At 37.0% G+C, this 21,036-nt stretch overlaps 1 protein-coding gene and 1 non-coding gene across 3 annotated transcripts in view; one reads left to right on the forward strand and one right to left on the reverse strand.

Moving 5' to 3' along the window:
• FRS2 (fibroblast growth factor receptor substrate 2) overlaps positions 1 to 20,826 on the forward strand; it is a 109,817-nt gene extending 88,991 nt beyond the window's left edge. The window contains exons 4-9 of one of the 2 annotated variants that reach the window (XM_027542523.1): positions 4,022 to 4,116; positions 10,209 to 10,300; positions 11,898 to 12,084; positions 13,335 to 13,493; positions 13,841 to 14,004; positions 15,120 to 20,826. In XM_027542523.1, the coding sequence (XP_027398324.1) occupies positions 10,235 to 10,300; positions 11,898 to 12,084; positions 13,335 to 13,493; positions 13,841 to 14,004; positions 15,120 to 16,070 (1,527 nt within the window). In that variant the 5' untranslated portion in view covers positions 4,022 to 4,116; positions 10,209 to 10,234 and the 3' untranslated portion in view covers positions 16,071 to 20,826. The remainder of the gene's footprint in view (positions 1 to 4,021; positions 4,117 to 10,208; positions 10,301 to 11,897; positions 12,085 to 13,334; positions 13,494 to 13,840; positions 14,005 to 15,119) is intronic. The other variant, XM_027542525.1, reaches the window with a different exon arrangement.
• Positions 10,621 to 10,748, reverse strand: LOC113893844. The gene has a single exon (XR_003511367.1). It is a non-coding gene; the product is annotated as a small nucleolar RNA SNORA25 (small nucleolar RNA).
• Positions 20,827 to 21,036: the final 210 nt, after the last annotated feature.

The raw sequence follows: 21,036 nt of genomic DNA on the forward strand, positions 1-21,036 counted from the left end.
AATGATGCCCACTCTCATGACTTTTATTTAACATAGTATTGGAAGTTCTAGCCAGAGCAAAGTCATCCAAGTTGAGAGAAAAGAAGTAAAATAATCTTTGTTTGCAGCTGAGATGATCTTATATGTGGAAAACCCTAAAGATTCCACACAAAAAGTATTTTCAGAACTAATAAATGAATTCAGGGTAGAAAGTCAACATGTAAACATTAGTTGCGTTTCTATAAATTTGCAGTGAATAAAAAATTACAAAAACCGTTCTTTTTACAGTGGCATCAAAAGAAATAGGATACTCAGGAATTAACCAGGGAGGCAGAACACACAAAACTACAGAATACCACTTACAGAGGACATAAAAACACATCCCATATTCATGGATTAGAAGACACAATATTGTTAAAACATTAGTCCTATCCAAAGAGATTTACAGATTCAGTGCAATCCCTGTCAAAATTCCAATGATTTTTTCCCCCCAAAATAGGAAAGCCTATCCTGAAATTCATATGGAATCTTGGAACCCTGGATAACAAAAACAACCTTAAAACTGGATGACTCACACTTCTTGATTTCTAAACTTACTACAAAGCCACATAGTAAAAAGAGTGTGGTACTGGCATAAATACAGACATAGACCAGTGGAATAGAATAGAGAACCCAGAAATAAACCCTCACATGTCTCGTCAAATAAGTTTTGAAAAGCGTACTAAGACCATTCAGTGGGGAAGCGAGTCTTCAGCGAATGCTTCTGGGACAATTGGATATCCACATGCAAAAGAATGAACTTGGACCTTTACCTAACACCATATACAAACATTAAGTCAAACTGGATCAAAGACCTAAATGTAAGACATAAAACAATGAAATTCTTAGAAGACAACATAGGGCAAAAGCTTCACGACAGTGGTTTCAGCAGTGCTTTCCTGGATATGACACCAAAAGCATGGGCACCAAAGCAAAAGTAGACAAACTGGACTTACTGAGAAATAAATTTGTTACCTCAAACAGTATGTAACAGAGTGAAAAGGACAACCCAAAGAATGTGAGAAGATATTTGCAAATCATATATTTGATAAGGGATTAATATCCTGAATATATAGAGAACTTATACTAAAAGTCAACAAAAAGAATAGACAGCCTGTTTAAAAAATGTTCAAAGGACTTGAATAGACATTTCTCTAAAGAAGACATACTGTGGAGAGCAGTATGGAAGTTTCTCAAAAAATTAAAAATAGAATTACTATATGATCTAGCAGTACCACTTGTGGGTATGTATCCAAAATAATTGAAAGCAGGGTCTTGAAGAGAGATTTGTGCATCCATGTTCATAGCACCATTATTCACAATAGCCAGATGGTAGATAAATGTCCATCAGTGGATGAATTAGCAAGTTTTTATTCAGTGGAATATTATTCAGTCTTGGAAAGGAATTCTGGGCAGAAGATCTAAACAGACATTTCCCCAAAGAAGACATACAGATGACCAAGAGGCATGTGAAAAGATGTTCAATATTGCTCATTATTAAAGAAATGCAAATCAGAACTACAGTGAGATATCACTTCACACAAGCCAGAATGGCTGTCATCAAAAAATCCACGAACAATGAAGCTAGAGGTTGTGGAGGGAAGGGAACCCTCCTACACTGTTGGTAGGAATGTAAATTGGTGCAGCTGCTATGGAGAACAGTAAGGAGGTTCCTTAAAAAACTAAAAGTAGAACTACATGTGACCTAGCAGTCCCACTACTGGACACATACCATGAGAAAATAATTCAAAGACACATGCATCCCAGTGTTCATTGCAGCACTATTAACAATAGCCAGGACACAGAAGCAACCTAAATGTCCATCGACAGAGCAATGGATGAAGATGTGGCACATACACACAATGGAGTATTACTCAGCCATTAAAAAGAACGAAATGATGCCATTTGCAGCAACATGGGTGGACCTCGAGATTGTCTTACTGAGTGAAGTAAGACAAAGAGAAATCTTGCATGATATCCCTGATATATGTGATCCAAAAAGAAATGATATAAATGAACTTAGTTACAAAACAGAAACAGACTCACAGACTTAGAGAATGAACTTACGGTTGCTGGGAGGAAGGGATAGTTAAGGAGTTTGGGATGGACTTGTACACCCTGCTGTATTTAAAATGGGTAACCAATGAGGACATAACTGCATAGCACAAAGTACTCTGCTCAGTGGTATGTGGCAGCCTGGATGGGAGGGGAGTTTGGGGGAGCAAGAATGCATGTATATATATAGCTGAGTCCTTTTTCAGTTTACCTGAAACTATCATAGCATTGTTAATCGGCTGTACCTCAATGCAAAATAAAAAGTTTTTTTAAAAAAAGGAAAGGAACTCTGACACATAATTACAGCATGGATGAACCGTGAAGACATTATGCTAAGTGAGATAAGGCAGGCACAAAAAGATAATACTGTACAGTCTCATGTCATGTCAATGGATGTGAGTTTGAGCAAACTCCAGAGATAGTGAAGGACAGGTAAAGCCTGGCTTGCTGCACTCTGTGGGCTCACAAAGAGTCGGACATGACTGAGCGACTGAACTGAACTGTACAGTCTTACTTATATGATGTGTTTAGTCAAACTCATGAAAACAGAAGGTAGAATGGTGGTTGCTAGTGTTTGGGTGGAGGGGAAATGAGTTGTTTTTTAATGGGTGTAGAGTTTCAGAGTTCTTGAGATTGGTTGTACAGTAGTGAATATATTTAACACTACTAAACTGTACCCTTAAAAATGGGTAAGATGGTAAATTTTATGTGTATTTTCCCACAATTTAAAAAATCAGAATTAAAAAAGATCTGAAGGTGAGAATATAAATTTTCCAGAGTTTCTCACAGAGGATTTTTAATATTATCAAGAGCTTTGTAGATTTGCACACTGGTTCTTTTGTATGTTTAACTTCCTTTTAGAACTTATGACTTTTCCTTGGTATTGGAATACATCTCTTAATCATGTTTACTATGAATAAACTCTTTTCAGGATAGGGGTTGTGGGATGCTTATAAGTGGATCAAGTAAAAAGAAGAGAGATTTTTTTTTTCTTAGTTAATTGGCTAAAATCTCTTAGAGAGCTGGACAAACATCACGTAAGAGGAACGATTTATGGTAGAATTAGGTGGACAGTTTTATAAGCTAGAGGTAAAGCATGATGTATGTTAAACTTCTGGAGGGGAGAAAAAACTGCTAAGGAAAAAACAGTTGGTTGCTGCCCACTGTAATGTAGGGTGTAGCAGCAGCTCACAAGTGTGAGCAAACTCCTACCTGAATCGCCAGTTTTATGTATAGGTTAGAAGTCCAGCATGAAAAATTTTGTTTGTGTGTGGGTTCATGGTTTTAGAAATGTGTGTTTTGGGTATCAGTCATATTTGTTAATATATAGATTAAAATGAGGCTTTGTAAAAAACCCCCTAACATAATGCCTAATATAGTATAGCTATTTAGTAAATGCTAGTGCTCACCTTTGAATTTAATTTTTTTTCATGTGTTGTAAAAAGTGAATAAATTAACCAGAAGTTTTTCAAAAGTATATTGTAATCTCTTGAAACTCTAGATTGTAATTTATTGCTATAATTTATGTCATTATCCTGAGGCTCTATGGCATGCTTGTTGATACTGTTTTCTGATGACTGACTCTTCTGATTTTATTCTGGGGGCTCTTGTGGATTAGGAAGATACAGAGCGTGGATTCTAGAGTCAACTCTGGGAGGAGGAGTGACAGTGAGGTTTAAGAGAAGTGACTGGAGGTGGAGAATTAGCCTGCCATTGGCTAAAATGGGCTTTTAGAGCTATCGCATTTTTACTTTTCTTTCTAAAAGGCTGTGTTAATTGGTACCATGTAGACATTATATTAATTTTTAAAATACTACATTTTAATAAAAATTTAGACTTTTTATTTGTTTAAATAGATTAACAGAACTAACAGTGCTGCCAGAAGTCTCATAAGAAAAACTGTTTTTAAAGAAATAACAATTTCTTGACGTTTTCTTGTTAATTTTAGGTTAAGTCAGCAAACAAAGAAAACATGGTGTTTTGAAGTATGATTAAACTCCTGATGCTGCAGCAGAGGCTAAGAATATTAATGGCCAGATCTAGGTAAGTTGAAGTTTACTTTTTAAAAAATCATTAAGTCCACAAATTATAGTTTTTTGAACTGGAGATTTTAATAATGGTATTTTGAATGCAATTATTTTGCCTCCTGATACCACTTTGGGCTTCTCTGGTAGCTCAGATGGTAAAGAATCAGCCTGCAATGCAGAAGACCTGGGTTCAGTCCCTGGGTCAAGAAGATCCCCAGGAGAAAAGAATGGTAATTCACTCCCATTCTTCCCTGGAGAATGCCATGGGCAGAGGAGCCTGGTGGGCTACAATCCATGGGCTCGCAAAGAGTCAGACACAACTGAGTGATTAAAAAACTACGTTGTTACCTCCCAGACCTCAAAATAAGGACAGTTGACTTTAAGAAGACAGTATTTACTAATTTAAATGTCTGGCACAGTTGTTGCAATGTTGGTCTTCCCAAACAGAGGCTACCTTTAGAGGGAGTGTAGTACATCTATTTGTGTTTTTGCGGAGTTATAAACTTGAATGAGTTTATGAGATCATGTAGTTTCTCATCAAGTGTTTATAGTATTCATGCATATTAGTAGGTCTTAGGTAACTCAGATTGTCTCCAAGTATTTATGTGATTGTCATAGACGTAGACTGTCTAGTGTCTTGTTTTAACCCCTGCCTGGGAGTTTATGCTTCAGGAGGAGGAGTCAGAGACGTGGGTGAAAACTCTGCATTAAAAAAAAGTCTCCTTCTGTGTTGGAAGATTGACCAGAACGGCCTCAGACTCTCACTCATACTAAGCCTATTTTTCAACCATACTGAGGCCTCCTGTTCCTTTTTGCCTCCCTCTGTTTTCTCCTGTTTCATCAGCCCTCTTCTTTCTTTGCTTCTTTCCTGAGCAGACCTGTTGGCCCATCGCTTCAAACCCCTATATTGCCAATATCCTTTCATTTATTTGTCCTCTTGCCCTCTGACTCGGGTCAGTTGATCTGTCTACCCTCTGGACTGCTGAGCACAGCTAGAAAAATATATTATTTTTCTACTTATTCTCCAGCTTCTGCTCAGTCTCAGCATAGCCTGCTTAATAATCCTGCTGCTTTTCTTGTGTAGCTCCTCAGTGAAAAATCCTACCCTTCTCCTCAAGTCCCTCATTCTGCAAACTTGCCTTCTATTTTACAAAAGAAATGTAAGATGATGGATACTATCTGTTTCAGCTTCTCTGATATGTTCCACTCATCTTTCTTTTCTGCTATCTCTCCTCAGAGGGCTTCCTTGATGGCTCAGCTGGTAAAGAATCTGCCAGCAATGCAGGAGACCTGGGTTCAGTCCCTGAGTTGGGAAGATCCCCTGGAGGAGGGAACGGCTACCCACTCCAGTATTCTGGCCTGGGGAATTCCATGGACTGCGTAGTCCATGGGGTCATCAAGAGTTGGACATGACTGAGTGACTTTCATTTTCACATCTATTCAGATCACAAGGCATTCCTTCTCCTCTGGGCACGCTTTTGAGTCTGGGTCCCAGAACTCAGCTCTAGTCTCGTCTCCCTGCTTGTCTTGATCCGTCTTCTGGCTGTCTCTTTCCTTTGGTTTTTCCTATATTCTTTAAACTTTACTGACATACTGATTACAAATCTGCACAAACCTGTGTCATCTTAAAACAACAAATAACTCAAGAAGTGTATTTTCTTTTGAAACCATGTCCAACCACACCCTGTCACTTGAGGCTTTCCTTTCTCATTGTGTTCTTAAAAGAGCCTTTTCTGTTTTCTGGAGGACTACTCCTCATCTTCCATTTGCTCACGGCATAATGGCTTCTGCCTCTACCTAACACTCCATCATGGAGAGGACCCTCCTTCTTGACACTTTCTTTTCTTAGTTTGTACCATTCTGATTTTCTTCTCCTTCACTTGTTTTTCTCTAGTATTTACACATTTGTGTTCCCTAGAATTTCAGGTTCAGCAGACTGCTCTTCATCCTGTTCTTGAGCAGGATCTTCTGTTTTATAGTTTCAAATACCATGCGCCCCAATATTTTACCTCTTCCCTCAAGCCCATTCTGATGTACTTAACTCTATTACATGTCTCCTTTCGGTTGTTCTCTGGGAATCGCAGTTTAACATGTCTAAAACTGAACTAACCACCATCACTTCCTCTTGAAGCTCTGAAAAGATTTTTCCTATTTCAGGTAATGGAACCAGCACCGTTTATTTGCACTGAAAACTGCCTCTTACTTCCTGTATCCCTAGCTGGACACTCAGTGCTGCTGACTTGATTTCCTAAATATTTTTTAAATTCATCATTTTCATCTTTCCTACTGTTGCTGCTCCAGTTTTAAGTCTTTGGCATATTTCAGTTTTCAGTAGTCTCTAACTGGCTTACCCTTCCTCTGAGCCAAGGTAAAATTTTATCTAAAATGAAGTCCTGACCACCTCACTTTCTGCTTAAAATACTTAAGTGGCTTTCCATCTTGAGTAGGATGAAATTTTTACTCTTTGCAATGGCATATAAGGATTTCGTGTCACATGTTAGGCTTTTCATTAATTATGTTTGCATTGAACTGAAACACTCAATGTAGATAGAGTCCCCAAGTAGATTGTACCACCATTCATATATCCCTGACAGAATTAGAGGTGCTGCCTGAACAGGTAGCCTATGAAGATGTCAAGTGGAAGAATGGTTTTTCTACTCCTTTTTGGAAATAGTTGAAAACTATTCATTTGAGACTTTTTTATTTAAGCAAAAGCCACACTGTAGTAATCATTTAGCTCTTTGTTTTCTTGAGGAGTTAGTGGTGAGTATGGATAAGCAATTTCAAGAAGACTTTTGTATTTTTGTTTCTGTCATCTCTCTGCTTTAAAATTTTTTGAAAAATATTCTTTTGGCCTCCTCATAATTTATTAAACACTTACTAAATTTTTTTTTTTTTTTTGTACTGTGCTGTCTGGCATGTGGGATCTTTGTTCTCTAACTAAGGATTGAACCCATGCCCCCTGCAGTGGAAGTATGGCTGCCAGGGAAGTCCCAAACACTTAGTGATTTGATTTTTAAAAATTAAACTTTTATGAAATAATTATCTGCTATGTCAAACAGTATGCTTAGTGCCCTAGAAAATTCAGAAGACAAGGTTCCTCTCTTAATGGAGAACACAGTGATGTGGCTGGTGAGACAGCTAAACATTACAGTAGAGTATGATAAGTGCCATGGTGGAGTCATGTCCATCTGACTGCAGGGGCGGTGGGGACAGGTGGGCTTCAGGTTAGTTAGCTGGCATCCCAGACCCCTAGGTTGTTGTTCAGGATGTGTACTTTGGCTTCTGCTTGTATTTCAGCCTGCCCTGCACTCCAGTTGTACTGGATCCCTCACTTTATCCTGAGTATAGCACCACCTTTCAGGACGTTTATCTTTGCACCTACTTTTTTATCTAGTGCCTATTTCTGTGTTTTGCCTAGCACACTGTTTCTGCTCACCTTTTAAAGTACCAGCTCAAATGCTGCTTCCTTTCCTTCCTAATCCAGAAAGTTAGTTGCTTCTTTCTGTGTCCACAGAACTCTTCTTATAATCTAATATAAGGTTTATCATAATGCATTATCTGTTGACAGCTCTGTCTTTGCCTTTAGACTCATGACTCTTGAGAGGTACACGATTGACTGTCATCTTTACACCGTGATACTTAGCTGGCATATTAGTTACAAGATACCAAATATGAGTCTTTGTCTTTTTCCTTTATGTAACAAGATTTTTTATTTATGTCATCACACATTTTCCCTATATAAATTTATTAACTTTTAATTGAAGTATAGTTGATTTATAATGTTGTGTTAGTTTGTGGTGTACAGCAAAGTGACTCAGTTTATATATATGTAAATAGTATATAAATATTATTTATATATATATTCTTTTTCAGGTTCTTTTCTTTACTATAGGTTATTACAAGATAATGAATATAATTCTGTTCTATACAGTAGGACCTTGTTGTTGTTTTATCTATTAAACCTCCTCTAATTTATCCCTCCCTCCACCCGCTTTGCCCTTTGGTAACTGTAGGTTTCTTTTTCTATGTATGTGAGCCTGTTTCTGTTTTGTAAGTAAGTTCATTTGTGTCACATTTTAGTTTCCACATATAAGTGACATGTCACGTGTTATTTATCTTTCTCTGTCCGACTTACTTCACTTAGTAAGTAAGTGATCTCTAGGTCTATCCATGTTGCTGCAGATGGCCAGATTTCATTCTTTTTTATGGCTGAGTAGTATTCCATTGTACAATTCGGGAAACCTGGGTTTGATCCCTGGGTTGGGAACATTCCCTGGAGAAGGGAACGGCTACCCACTCAAGTATTCTGGCCTGGAGAATTCCATGGACTGTATAGTCCTTGGGGTCGCAGAGAGTTGGACACAACTGAGCACCTTTCACTTTAAGGTGTATATACCACATCTTGATCCATTCATCATTAAACAGACATTAAGCATGCTTCCATGTCTTGGCTGTTGTAAATAGTGCTGTTATGATTATTGGGGTGCATGTATCTTTTCAAATTGGAGTTTTCTCCATATATTTTTTCCCAGAAGTAGGATTGCTGGATCATATGGCAATTCTATTTTTCGTTTTGTGTGTGTGTGTGTGTGTGTTTTTTTAAAGAACTTCCATACTGTTTTTCATAGTGGCTTCTAACTTACATTCCCACCAACAGTGTAGTAGGATTCCCTTTTCTCCACACCGTCTTTTTAATGATGGCCATTCTGACTAGTGTGAGGACACCACAAAATATGAGTCTTAACTTTACTATTTTATTTATCACTTCTTTTGGTTTATACACTAGTTTACTTTTTTTAATTGGTTTAATCCTTATACCTGCCAACATTCTTTATCTTCCTTTAGTGCGGTTCATTTAACTTACAAGAGACTTAGAGTGTCTACTGTGTGCTAGTTATTATGTAAGGCACAGGGATAGCAGGAATGAATAAATTCCATCCTTACTGGAAAGGAGCTCAAAGTGGAGGGAAGAAGATTGATAAGTGAACAGTCCATCACAATTTCTACTAAGTAAACTGTGAAAGAGGCTGTGATACTGGGAAGCTCAGGATGCTTTGGGGATATAAGGGACATAAGGAATATAACTTGCCCAGTTGATTGGAGTCAGAAAAGGTTTCCTGAAGGCACTGTCTTCTGAGTTGAATCTTGAGGAAGGAGCAGCATGGAAAGGTGTGAGGAAACAAGACGCTCTAGGGAAACTGTTTGGTATGACTGGGTGCGGCTTGAAGCAGAGAGGAGTGAGAGGTTAGACTGAATTTGTAGACAAGGACCATAAGGTAAACGACTTTTTGAGCTTTTGCATTTTTTTTTTTCCTGAAGGTAGTAAAGATCTGCTGAAGAATTCTAGACAAGCTTTAATCAGTTTTGTATTTTTAATGTTTAGTAACTTCTTATGCTTCCTTCCCTTCCCCTTTTTTCAAATACTTTCACATCCATTCTGATTCTTTCCCTTGTTTGTAAGTGAAGTTTCCTTTGTTCACTTGGAGTGTTCTTGAACACTTAATATAACTATAACCACTTATCTCTTACCCTCTGTGGGAAAGGATTAGATAGACACATTTAGAGTTTTGCCAATATTCTCTGTTACTGTTTTTCTTTCTCTCTTAATGAACTATTCCAGATTTGTTTTTGTGTCTTATTAACCACTTTTGTCTGGAGGGATCCATAAAAAATATGACAGTGCATAGTATGAATCAAAATACTTGCCAAGCCAGAAGTCTGTCATCTTTTTGGAAATTTATTAATGAAAATAGACATGAAATCCTAGTAAGCCATAAAGGGTTAATTCCGTGAATGACTTAAGTATAATAGTGTTATGTATGAAACCTTAAATTGGTTTCTTTTAGATAGTTTTAAAATAGGCAGACTTTTGCAAACTAAATATGAGGCTTCTATGAAGTCTGCCTAACAAACTTATTCTTGTTGATGCTGAGTAAAATTCTCCAGCTAGTTGTGTGAAGTCTAGCTCTAGCCATTTACCTTCCTGGGCTTAATTTTCCTCATTAAAATAATACAGGACTATTAGGTGATTTCTAGAGTCTTTTTCTGTGTTGTGATTTGCATATCTTATATCTAATAATTTTTTGCAAATTATCTTTCATGTAGTGCTCACATGGTCTTCTGAAGAAGCCATGGGTAGCTGTTGTAGCTGTCCAGATAAAGACACTGTCCCAGATAACCATCGGAACAAGTTTAAGGTCAGTAAAAACTGGATGAGTTGTAGCTCTTGCTGCCTACCTGGATGCTCTTCTTTTACTTCACTTAACACATCTTCTTATTTCCTCACTAGTATCTTCAGAGTCTCTTTATTTTCCTTTTTGTCCATTCTTCCTTTTCTTGTTTTAACCAACAAGGACAACATTTTTTTATTGACTGTGAAATCCTCTTTTCCTTTGGTCTTCTGTGTCCAATTAGAACCACACAATTCTGATAATACTTTCGTTTTTTTCCCCCAACTTAGAAGACATGTACATTTATTACCTTCCTATATCATCAGTTGTGGATATGAGTGGCTAAATCTTGTATCTCCGTCAGGAAAACAACAGCACTATTGAGTGACTGTTACACCCCCTGGAGAACTCAATCTTTGGTCACAGTGATAAGAGCCCCTGGATTTGGTCCCATCAGCCCTCTTTGAAATGACCTGATAATATTGTCTTTAAAATGCCATTTTATAGGTGCCTCTTCAGTCCTGTCGCTAGTTCTCAGTCATTGTTTAATGCCTGGATAATTTCGTAACTGAACTCTACCTCCAGTCACCTCTGTGATCCATCCTGCAGTTGACATCAGATTTATCTTCCTCTTGCGTTATTCTAAAACTTCAGTGGTGTTCTGCTACTTAGACACTAAGTGCTCCATTCCTTACTCATCCACAGCTATTAATGCCTCTCATATTCTGACCTCAGTCTGCTATAAATCAGCCTCTGGATCACATAAACCTTGGTGTAAATCACAACCTTCTTGCTTCATAGCTCTGTGACCTTTGACAAGTTACATTGTCACCAAGTCTTTGTTCATTTGTATGCAATGAAGACAATAGTATTACCTGCAGTTTAAGATTGGCATTAAATGACAAAATACAAGTAAAGCACTTGGCCCAACCCAGGAGTATAGTAAATTCTCCCTAAGTGTTATCTGTTCTTTAAAGTCTCTGGCCATTTTCTGAAACTCAGTAGTGTAAGGCCTTCCCTGACAAGAACTCAGTGCCAGTCCTGTCTTGATCTGTCTGAGATGTACCTTGTCTCTGCTATAGCACTGTATCTTCAGGGTTGCGCCCCCTAAGTCCTGACCCACCAACTCACCCTCTCTATTTCCTTCTTGCCTGGGAAATCCCATGAACAGAGGACCCTGGTGGGCTATTAGTACTATCCATGGGGCTGCAAAGCGTTAGACACAACTTAGTGACAGAACATGCATGCGTGCAAACTTACTTATACCCAAAACCCAGCTCAAGTCCCTTTTCTTCATATGTGAAGGCTTCTCTAACAACCCTTGGCTATAGTTCCTGCATTCTGCAGGGTCTGTTGTACTCAGTTGTTAGGTTAGTTAAGCATTTACAATTCTGTGATGTTGACTTTGTGTATCTTACTTCCTCAGTGGGAATGTGAGTTCTTTGGAGTTATGAACCAGGTATTGCCCTGCTACATAATCCATGCCATACAAAAACATTGGTTGTTGAATGAAATAACAATAACTGAACCAGTCAGCAATAGTACATTTTCCTGAAATTAGTGAAATATGTGCATGACTGTCGAGAGGAGCATTAAGTTAGTACTAATTAAACTTTTTTTTTAGGTCATTAATGTGGATGATGATGGAAATGAGTTAGGTTCTGGCATAATGGAACTTACAGACACAGAACTGATTTTATACACTCGCAAACGTGACTCGGTAAAATGGCACTACCTCTGCCTCCGACGCTATGGTTATGATTCGAATCTCTTTTCTTTTGAAAGTGGTCGAAGGTGTCAAACTGGACAAGGTAGGTAGAGCCTTTATTTTTTCTCCAAACATCATCATATTTGAATATCATTCTGTAATTCAATTATTTTATATATGTTTAAATTACTGTTTTACTTTTATGCTGAATGAAAAAAAATCCTCAAGCGGATTATTTAAAAAGGAGATATAGTACACTATGTATTCACTTATCAAGCATTTATTAAGCATGTTTTCTATGTCTAGAATTTTGGCTCATATTAACTTTAAGATTTGAAGTAAGTAAATGAATTAGTCCCAGTAAATTGCTTCTGTCTGTCTTTACTGTTATAACACTTCTCTGGTGGCTCAGACGGTAAAGTTTCTGCTTATAATGTGGGAGATCTGGGTTCAATCCCTGGGTTGGGAAGTTCCTCTGGAGAAGGAAATGGCAACCCACTCCAGTATTCTTGCTTGGAAAATCCCATGGATGGATTTTCACATGGTAGGCTACAGTCCATGGGGTCACAAAGAGTTCGACACGACTGAACAACTTCACTTTCACTTCACTTTTACTGTTATAGGGCTTCCCTGGTGGCTCAGACAGGAAAGAATCTGCCTGCGATGCGGGAGACCTGAGTTTGATCCCTGGGTTGGGAAGATCCCCTGGAGGAGGGCATGGCAGCCCACTCCAGTATTCTTGCCTGGAAAATCCCATGGACCGAGGAGCCTGACAGCCTAGCCTAGTCCATGGGGTTGCAAAAGAGTCTGACATGACTGAGTGACTTTCACTTTTACTGTTACAACTTAGGGGAAAGAACTTAAACTTTGGAGTTAAGCAGAACATAGTTTTATTTTTTTGCTACCTACTTCTTGAAATTCCTTGGACAAGTTGGGGAACCTCTTGCATCAAATTCCTTCTGTATCAGAATGGAATGGTACCCAATAATTAAACAAGGTAACGATTGTAAACCACAGAGCAAGCGCCTATCAAATGGTGGATTCCTGTGGTAATGATAGGTTAGACTCCCCCTGCTGTTAGAAAGCAGACTAGAGCAAGTGTGCAAATCTTGTTTTTGCCTTCCTTATTTTGAGCCATCACCCATGGACAAATGAAAATTATTCTGTGAACTTTCTTTTGGGTTTGTGTTTTGAAACAGGGAATATAATTAATTTATCAAACATTTATTTGAAAGGCCTTTCTTGCTATTGGTACACAGAATGCTTCCTTTATAATTTTGTTCTTTGACAGGTGTTCCTTTGTCTTTTTTAGATGTCGTGACCATGTTTTTTTCTTCTGGTTTATATTTGTAGGAATCTTTGCCTTTAAGTGTGCTCGTGCAGAAGAATTATTTAATATGTTACAAGAGATTATGCAGAATAATAGTATAAATGTAGTGGAGGAACCCGTGGTTGAAAGGAATAACCATCAGACAGAATTGGAAGTCCCTAGGACACCTCGAACACCTACAAGTAAGTGTCATTTTCCCCTCTTCTATTATAAACTGTAGACTATGGATATTTAATCTATACCATGTTAGAAATTACCATTGGCTAACATAAATATAGTGGTTGTGAGTTTTGAAAAACTTTTAGCTATAATTGTAAACATTTTAAATATGAAAACACAAAGTGTTTCATATTATTTTAAATGTGAGTGGAAAGTTAAAAGTGGAGGGAGGTTCTGTTTTGCTCTAGTTTCTTATGTATCTTACCAGAAACACCTCCTTAAACCTCTCAGTTCTGATTGTATCCTCATTCATTTTCTTCTCTGTGCCCTACCCCTGCATTCTTTCTGAAACCAATAAACGCAAACTCAGCTCCAGGGTTTGCTGCTCAGAACTTACCCAATGGATATCCCCGATATCCCTCGTTCGGAGATGCTTCATCCCATCCTTCCAGCAGACATCCTTCCGTGGGAAGTGCCCGCCTGCCCTCAGTAGGTGAAGAATCTACGCATCCTTTGCTGGTGGCCGAGGAACAAGTAAGCATGTGCTGCTGTCCAGTGGCATTGTGTGGGGCTAGAGTATTATGCTAACACTTGAAGGTTTTAGTCAATTTGAATTTTAGTTGTCATTTTTGTATATGACCTTTGAAGTGAAGATTCAGAGGACAAAGCATATATTTGCTGACATATACCCAAATATGTATAGGTGTTGAAGGAAACTTAGCATTACAGTTAAGTTTGTGGGTCCACAGGAGAGGTGCATCTATAGATGAAGACGGACCAAACTAATGCTCAGTTCTCTTACAGTAACATCAAAGGAAAGCTTTTTATAGTACAGTTTTTGTAAATAGTGCACTACTAGCAGTAAGGCAGATTTTGTCAGTGTTTTTAACAGAGCACTTTAATATTCCCAACTAATCTGTTTTCATTTTAGGAATGATGTACCTGGTTGAACATTGTCTGTGTATTAATTAGCTGTACTTATCTTTTGTCAACAGTATAACTGTTTATCATTAAGAAATTTTCACTGTTTTAAAATACATTTCTTTGTATTTTTTACTTGTTAAATGAGTTCTTACTATAATTAAATATCCCTCTTTTTGAATTTTATTTTTTGTTTTTCAGATTTTATGTAAAGACTAATATATTATCTCCCCCAAATACCATGAGCTTTTCTAAATAGTGATAATTTCCTACTAGGTGGAACCTATTTTATATCTATATATCTTATAGAACTCTTATTAATCTAATAAGGTTTATCTCTTTATATAGTCAGATGATCTATAAATAATGATAAATTTCTCTCTTCCTTTTTAATAGTTGTTATTTCCTATTTCTAAATCAGGTTTTAATGCACTGATGAGAATTTCTAGAACATCAAAGTAATAATCCCTGTTTGTTCCTGACTTTTTATAGAATGCTTATCATGTTTCACCATCACATCTATTTTAAAGTAGTTATTCTTTTATCCAGCTAGGAAGACATTTCTACATTTCTCCCACCTCCTCCCAACCTTTTTATTAGTAAAAAACAGGTACAAAAGCTTTGAAGAATATAGAGAGAAAGTTAATTAATTGATATAGTCAGGCAGATTTTTTGTTCTTTTTTCTTTTCTTTTAACCAAGCTACTCACTTTTCCTGTTTTGTTTTAGGTACATACCTATGTCAACACTACAGGTGTGCAAGAAGAACGGAAAAACCGCACAAGTGTGCATGTCCCATTGGAGGCAAGAGTTTCTAATGCTGAAAGCAACACACCAAAAGAAGAGTCAAGTAATATTGAGGACAGGGACCCTCAGATTCTTCTTGAACCCGAAGGAGTCAAATTTGTCTTAGGACCAACACCAGTTCAAAAGCAATTAATGGAAAAAGAGAAACTGGAACAACTTGGAAGAGATCAAATCAGTGGAAGTGGTGCAAATAACACAGAATGGGACACTGGCTATGACAGTGATGAGCGAAGAGATGTGCCCTCTGTTAACAAACTGGTGTATGAAAATCTAAATGGCCTATCTCTCCCCAGTGCTTCAGGGTTCAGGAGAGGTCGTCTGCCGTCCACCAGTACCTCAGATACCCAGAATATCAACAACTCAGCTCAGAGAAGAACTGCATTGTTAAACTACGAAAATCTACCATCTTTGCCTCCTGTTTGGGAAGCCCGCAAGCTAAGTAGGGATGAAGATGACAACTTAGGACCAAAGACCCCATCTCTGAATGGCTACCATAATAATCTAGATCCAATGCATAACTATGTAAATACAGAGAATGTAACAGTGCCGGCGAGTGCTCACAAAATAGAGTATTCAAGGCGTCGGGACTGTACGCCGACAGTCTTTAACTTTGATATCAGACGCCCAAGTTTAGAACACAGGCAGCTCAATTACATACAGGTTGACTTGGAAGGTGGCAGTGACTCTGACAACCCTCAGACTCCAAAAACGCCTACCACTCCCCTTCCACAGACCCCTACCAGGCGCACAGAGCTGTATGCTGTGATAGACATCGAGAGAACTGCTGCTATGTCCAATTTGCAGAAAGCACTGCCGCGAGATGATGGTACATCTAGGAAAACTAGACACAATAGTACTGATCTGCCGATGTGAGCCCTGGAAAGCATTTACATTATTTGCACCTTTGTGAAGTTTTTTTTTAAAAAAATGAAGACGCAAGTGCTTCATTTTTATTTCTGAACACTAACTCCTTTTGTAGACTGATAGAAAAAATTTTTTCTGAATATTTCATGTGCTTCTTTAAAGGGAATTAATGTAGAGCAGGTACTCATAAAAGAACACTAATTTCATTATATACTACTCATTACTGTACAGCAGCATTCCCATTTTCACAGTGCCTATTTAAAATGAGAGTTGAAGTGAGTGACATGCTGGTCGATTTTTATCAAAATTCTGAACTCATGTATCATTCATGTGTAAGTCATGGTTGGCATTTAAAACAGAGCCTCTTGATAACATGCATTGCTAACAGATAACTGTAGCTTTGAAAGTACTATTTGTAGATTCACTATTCATGGTATGTGGCCTCCAGCATGTAACATCAGGAATCCTTTATTTCATTAATTGTAGGCTTTTTGACTTGAGCCAAAACATATGTAATGGAAATAGAAGTACCACACCTCCTACGTACCAGTCAGCTTTGCCTTCAGCATTTCTAGAAAGTTCTACATTCATGAACATGGTGTGCCGTTGATGTGTTGAAAGGCAAGAAAGAGATGAGATTTTCTGTTTCGTCATCTCATGATGTCATTTGAAGGGCATGCCCAAGTATCTTAATCAGAATTATAAACAGGCTCAAGAATCAGTCTCAGGTCACTTTATCCAAAAACATTTGAAAAATCTGAACCATGATCTCTTGAAAGTTTCTCTCCTACAGATTATTTACAGTAACATTGTCCTCTGGAGGCATTTGTGCCATTAGATTACCATTTACCTTCAGTTTTTCCTTTGGTGTTTGGGATGTCTAACTTTGTTGCTTCATGTCTTTTTCAATTTAAAATGTTTGAGTTTGTACATAGTTTTGAAATTGGTATATGTTCGTTGTTGTTTAGTTTGCATTTTTGCCCAATTGTGGTTTTGAAGGTTCATTTGGAACTTAACTGTTATTCTGTAACAGGGTTGCCCTTGTCCAGTATTTATTTATATGCTGTTTACTTTTCATGTTGATAAAAGCATTCTCTCAATTTTAAATTTCACTTGTGTCCATAGGTGATCTCTTAAGCAGCTGAGAAGAGAGGGGGAAAAAAAGGAAGTACTTTTAACATGCAAAGTTCCCTAAAGGTACTGTGTCTTCTCTGTGGGCACTCTCCAGCACTTTAGCAGTGATCCCCTCAGTCACAGGGCTGCAGTTACACTTCGCCCACTGATTGCTCCTCAGCTCTTCTGTCCTTTCACTCACAGCTGATCTTGGATTATCCCTTGATTTTAATAGAGTGTTAAGATTATTGCCAGCATAGCAGGTACAGTGGAAGTCTTATAGCAATGAGATTGTGTCATAATTTAGGATTGAAAATGAAGTTTATGTAAACTGATTATAGAGTCCATATGTCTAGCTCTTGGAAAGTCAAGAATTTTCCAGTTTCCCAAATCCTAGAGAAACAAGAGAAGGTAGAGTGGAAAGAAGGTTGGATAACCTTGCAAAATATGTCACTATTTCCTCTAAATAATGAGGAAGTTTCTGAGATTATGATCTGGATTTATCAGATGTAATTAAGGTTAATTTAGCATAAAAAAGTTTCAGTCATATAGCATCCAACCTGTCCCGTAAATGACCTAATTATAGGACAGTGGGTGGTGGGACCATTATAAAGAAAATAAATTATGAAAGGTGTCTTTATCATTTTCAGTGCCATTGGTTTATGTGCATAGCAGAATTTTTTTTTTCCTGTGAATTTGGTGCTTATTAAAGTGTTCACTGTTCTCTAAAAAGAGTACAGTGGTATAGGTGTGCAGCTTCCATTTTCATGTATTGTTCCATTTATGCTTTCTTCTGAGTAGATTGCTAATTGTGCCAAATTTATGTGATGATCTTTGTAACGTGGAATAAGAATTACGACGGAACCAGTGCATATGGTTTTCTCGGAAACAAGCAGTCAAGACCGAACGTTAACCTCCAAACGAAAGGGCTGACCTATTTACTTATTTTGGAGGTTGGGTACTTTTTTTTTCTTTCTTTCTCTCAGCCTTTTCATTTTTCCTTCCAGATTCTGATTACTTTTTATATTTTTTAAGCAACTATAATATAACCATTGCAGTTTATGCTTTAAATACTGTGTGCTTTAAAATTGAAAATGGGACCAGTTTGTCTGTTAAGAATTTGATTTTTAGGTACTACGAGTATTAGGGAAGATGTATACAACTGGTATTAATTTCTAGATATCTCTGGAAATCCCGTGTCCCTATTTAATAAAAAGTAATGTAGAACACTACTTGTCCTTTGCTGTAGTCTAGTAATGGGCATTAAGCTCTGTCCTGGAAGAATGTACCAATTACTTGGTACATTTTAGAATGAGATATTTTATTGGGATATAATTGTGGCCATATGTTTCAGATTTTCTGAGACAGACCTAGTTTTAGATATTCTGTTCTGTTGATAGATCATGTGATCCCACTTTCTGGCTTTGGAAATATAATCATTGATCATGTGTTTTCTCCCTAATGGAATCCTCTCTTATCTGTATGGATCATAGCAGCTTTTATCCCAGACCAGGGTTGGAAACTGATATGGGTATTACATGTGTTTTTTTCTCAGTGTATTTTATTTCCCAGGTTCATCTTCCTTTAAAAATGAAAATATGGTGCCTTCCCTCCCTCCAGGAAGATTGGCAAATAATTCCTTTAATTTACTGCTGCTGTGGAGTGATGAGACATGCACTTTACTTTTGAAGACTCAGCAAAAAGCTTTTCACTTCTCAGTATATCCAGAATAGATCACATTTGGGACTTAAGAAAATTTGCCAAGCAATCTTTGTTTTTATAGATATTAATGTTGACCCCACAGTTCAATGAGTCAAGCTAGTGTTTATCACACCCCCTCCCAAAATATCAGTGGCACAACATATAAAAATGTACCTCAATAATGTTCTATTAAAAATGGGACAGGGGCCTTATGTTTTCATAATTTCCCAATAATGTGCCACCATATTTTTGCCTCAAGGTAAAGGTTTTAGCAGGCTAAAAAATACATCCCATTTCCCCTTGTGCTGTTCCTAACCCATAATGTCCAAGTGTTTGTGCAATGTATAGTGTGTGTGTATAAATATATATGTATATTCACATATACATATATATATATGTATATCTCCTTGAAACAGACATACCATCAGAGACAACATTCAGAAGTAACTAATGTATTGGCATCTTTTTCTTATCTCTGATATGTGAGGTATATGGTACTAAATTACCTTTTCCCTGATGTTTGCCAAATTTGAATAAAGGCATTGGTACGAAATCACAGAATGTATAGAAAATGTTTTTGGCTTGAAAAACTAACAAATATTTTATGACCATACCATAATATACTCTGCCCAAACCAGCACCCTGTCTTTGCTCTTCTTTACATCCCTCTTCCCCATCCCTACTTCCTCGTTTTTTTGGTATAAAAAGTCTTTTGTAGCATCATTACAATTGCAATTCTATGACAATTGGATAATAACAGCATGGAAACGGACTGGTATTAATAGTACAGTAGTCACCAGTGTGCCACATTTGCATTAGTAAATGCAAAATATACATTTTATAAAGGACAAATTTTGTGTTATGTTTTTATTTTCATTACATTGTATAATATTGTAAGATTATTGTATGTCCTAATTTGCATTATAAATGTTTTTTTCCTACATAAAGGCATAAATATAGCAACTTTGTATAAAGGTAGCTTATTAGATTTTTGATTTTGTATTTTATAAAAAAAATTGTCTAACAGTGGGACTACCATTGCCAAATTGTACATGAAATATGAATTTTACCCCTTACGGTTAATTTCATTTCTAAACATTCCGTATTTCTCTAATAAGACATAAGTGATACTGTACTATGCATAAATGGTATTTTAATGCTGTTTCATATCAGCATTTTAAATTTTGGTTTGCATTTTTAATATTGGCAAAATTTACCACTGTTGATTAAACCTTGTTGTATATGTAACAACATCTTTTGCCCTCCCCACCCTTGTTCTCTATTTCTCCCTGTCAGTGCCAACTTCATACATTTTGTAGCATGGCAATAAAATATAACTTTTACACTGAGGCCAAGTGTGGCTTTTTGGAGGATATGGAGATGGGAGGATTGCCCTCTAGTTATGCTTTGTATATGACTTTCTGCCACATAAACCATGTTTCCAGGCATGAGGAAATTATCTCGTATATGATGTGAACATGCTTTTAAAGACAAGTGTGAATGTTGCTTTTAAGCTTAATTTTTGTCTTTAACTAATTTTTTATCTTTGGGAAAGTCAGAGTTCTGGAAGTACAATCAAGCCTTTATTAACTGGAGTACGTAAAGAATGAGCTAATAACTGAATTTAGTTCAACAAGGGCTAAGCAACACATTTTTTAAATCCTTATTTATTGTAGAGTATTAGTATACTGTCCTAAAAATTATATGTAAAATATGGTTTCATCTTAGATGATTTAGGATCTTGCAATGCCTTACTGTTGTCATTCTGGCATAAATTCCCATGACAAGGTACTCAAGTTGATACTGGAAGCTGAGCTTGACTATACAACTAACATTAAGCATTCATGAAAAACTGCTTTGTTTAATAAAATCTGATCAGAGTTCTTATGATTACTTTCCCCTTATTGCCGAAAGTAGATTGCAATAAAACCCCAATAAAAGTTTGGTTGGCTACCTGTTTAAAGTTTCACTGTATTTATACTTTACACGTTTCTTGAGACTTTATGATAAGAGGTTTTATTTCTTAGTCTCATATCACCACCTCCATTTTCAAAGTGAACATATCATGGGTCAAGGATTAGGTTTCAGAGTGAAATGAAATTTTGAGTATTTGCCAGACTCTCAAGAACTTTTATCTTCTTGGTCATTCAAACTAGTAGTT

Source organism: Bos indicus x Bos taurus, chromosome 5, assembly GCF_003369695.1.
Source record: "Bos indicus x Bos taurus breed Angus x Brahman F1 hybrid chromosome 5, Bos_hybrid_MaternalHap_v2.0, whole genome shotgun sequence".
NCBI lineage: Eukaryota > Metazoa > Chordata > Mammalia > Artiodactyla > Bovidae > Bos > Bos indicus x Bos taurus.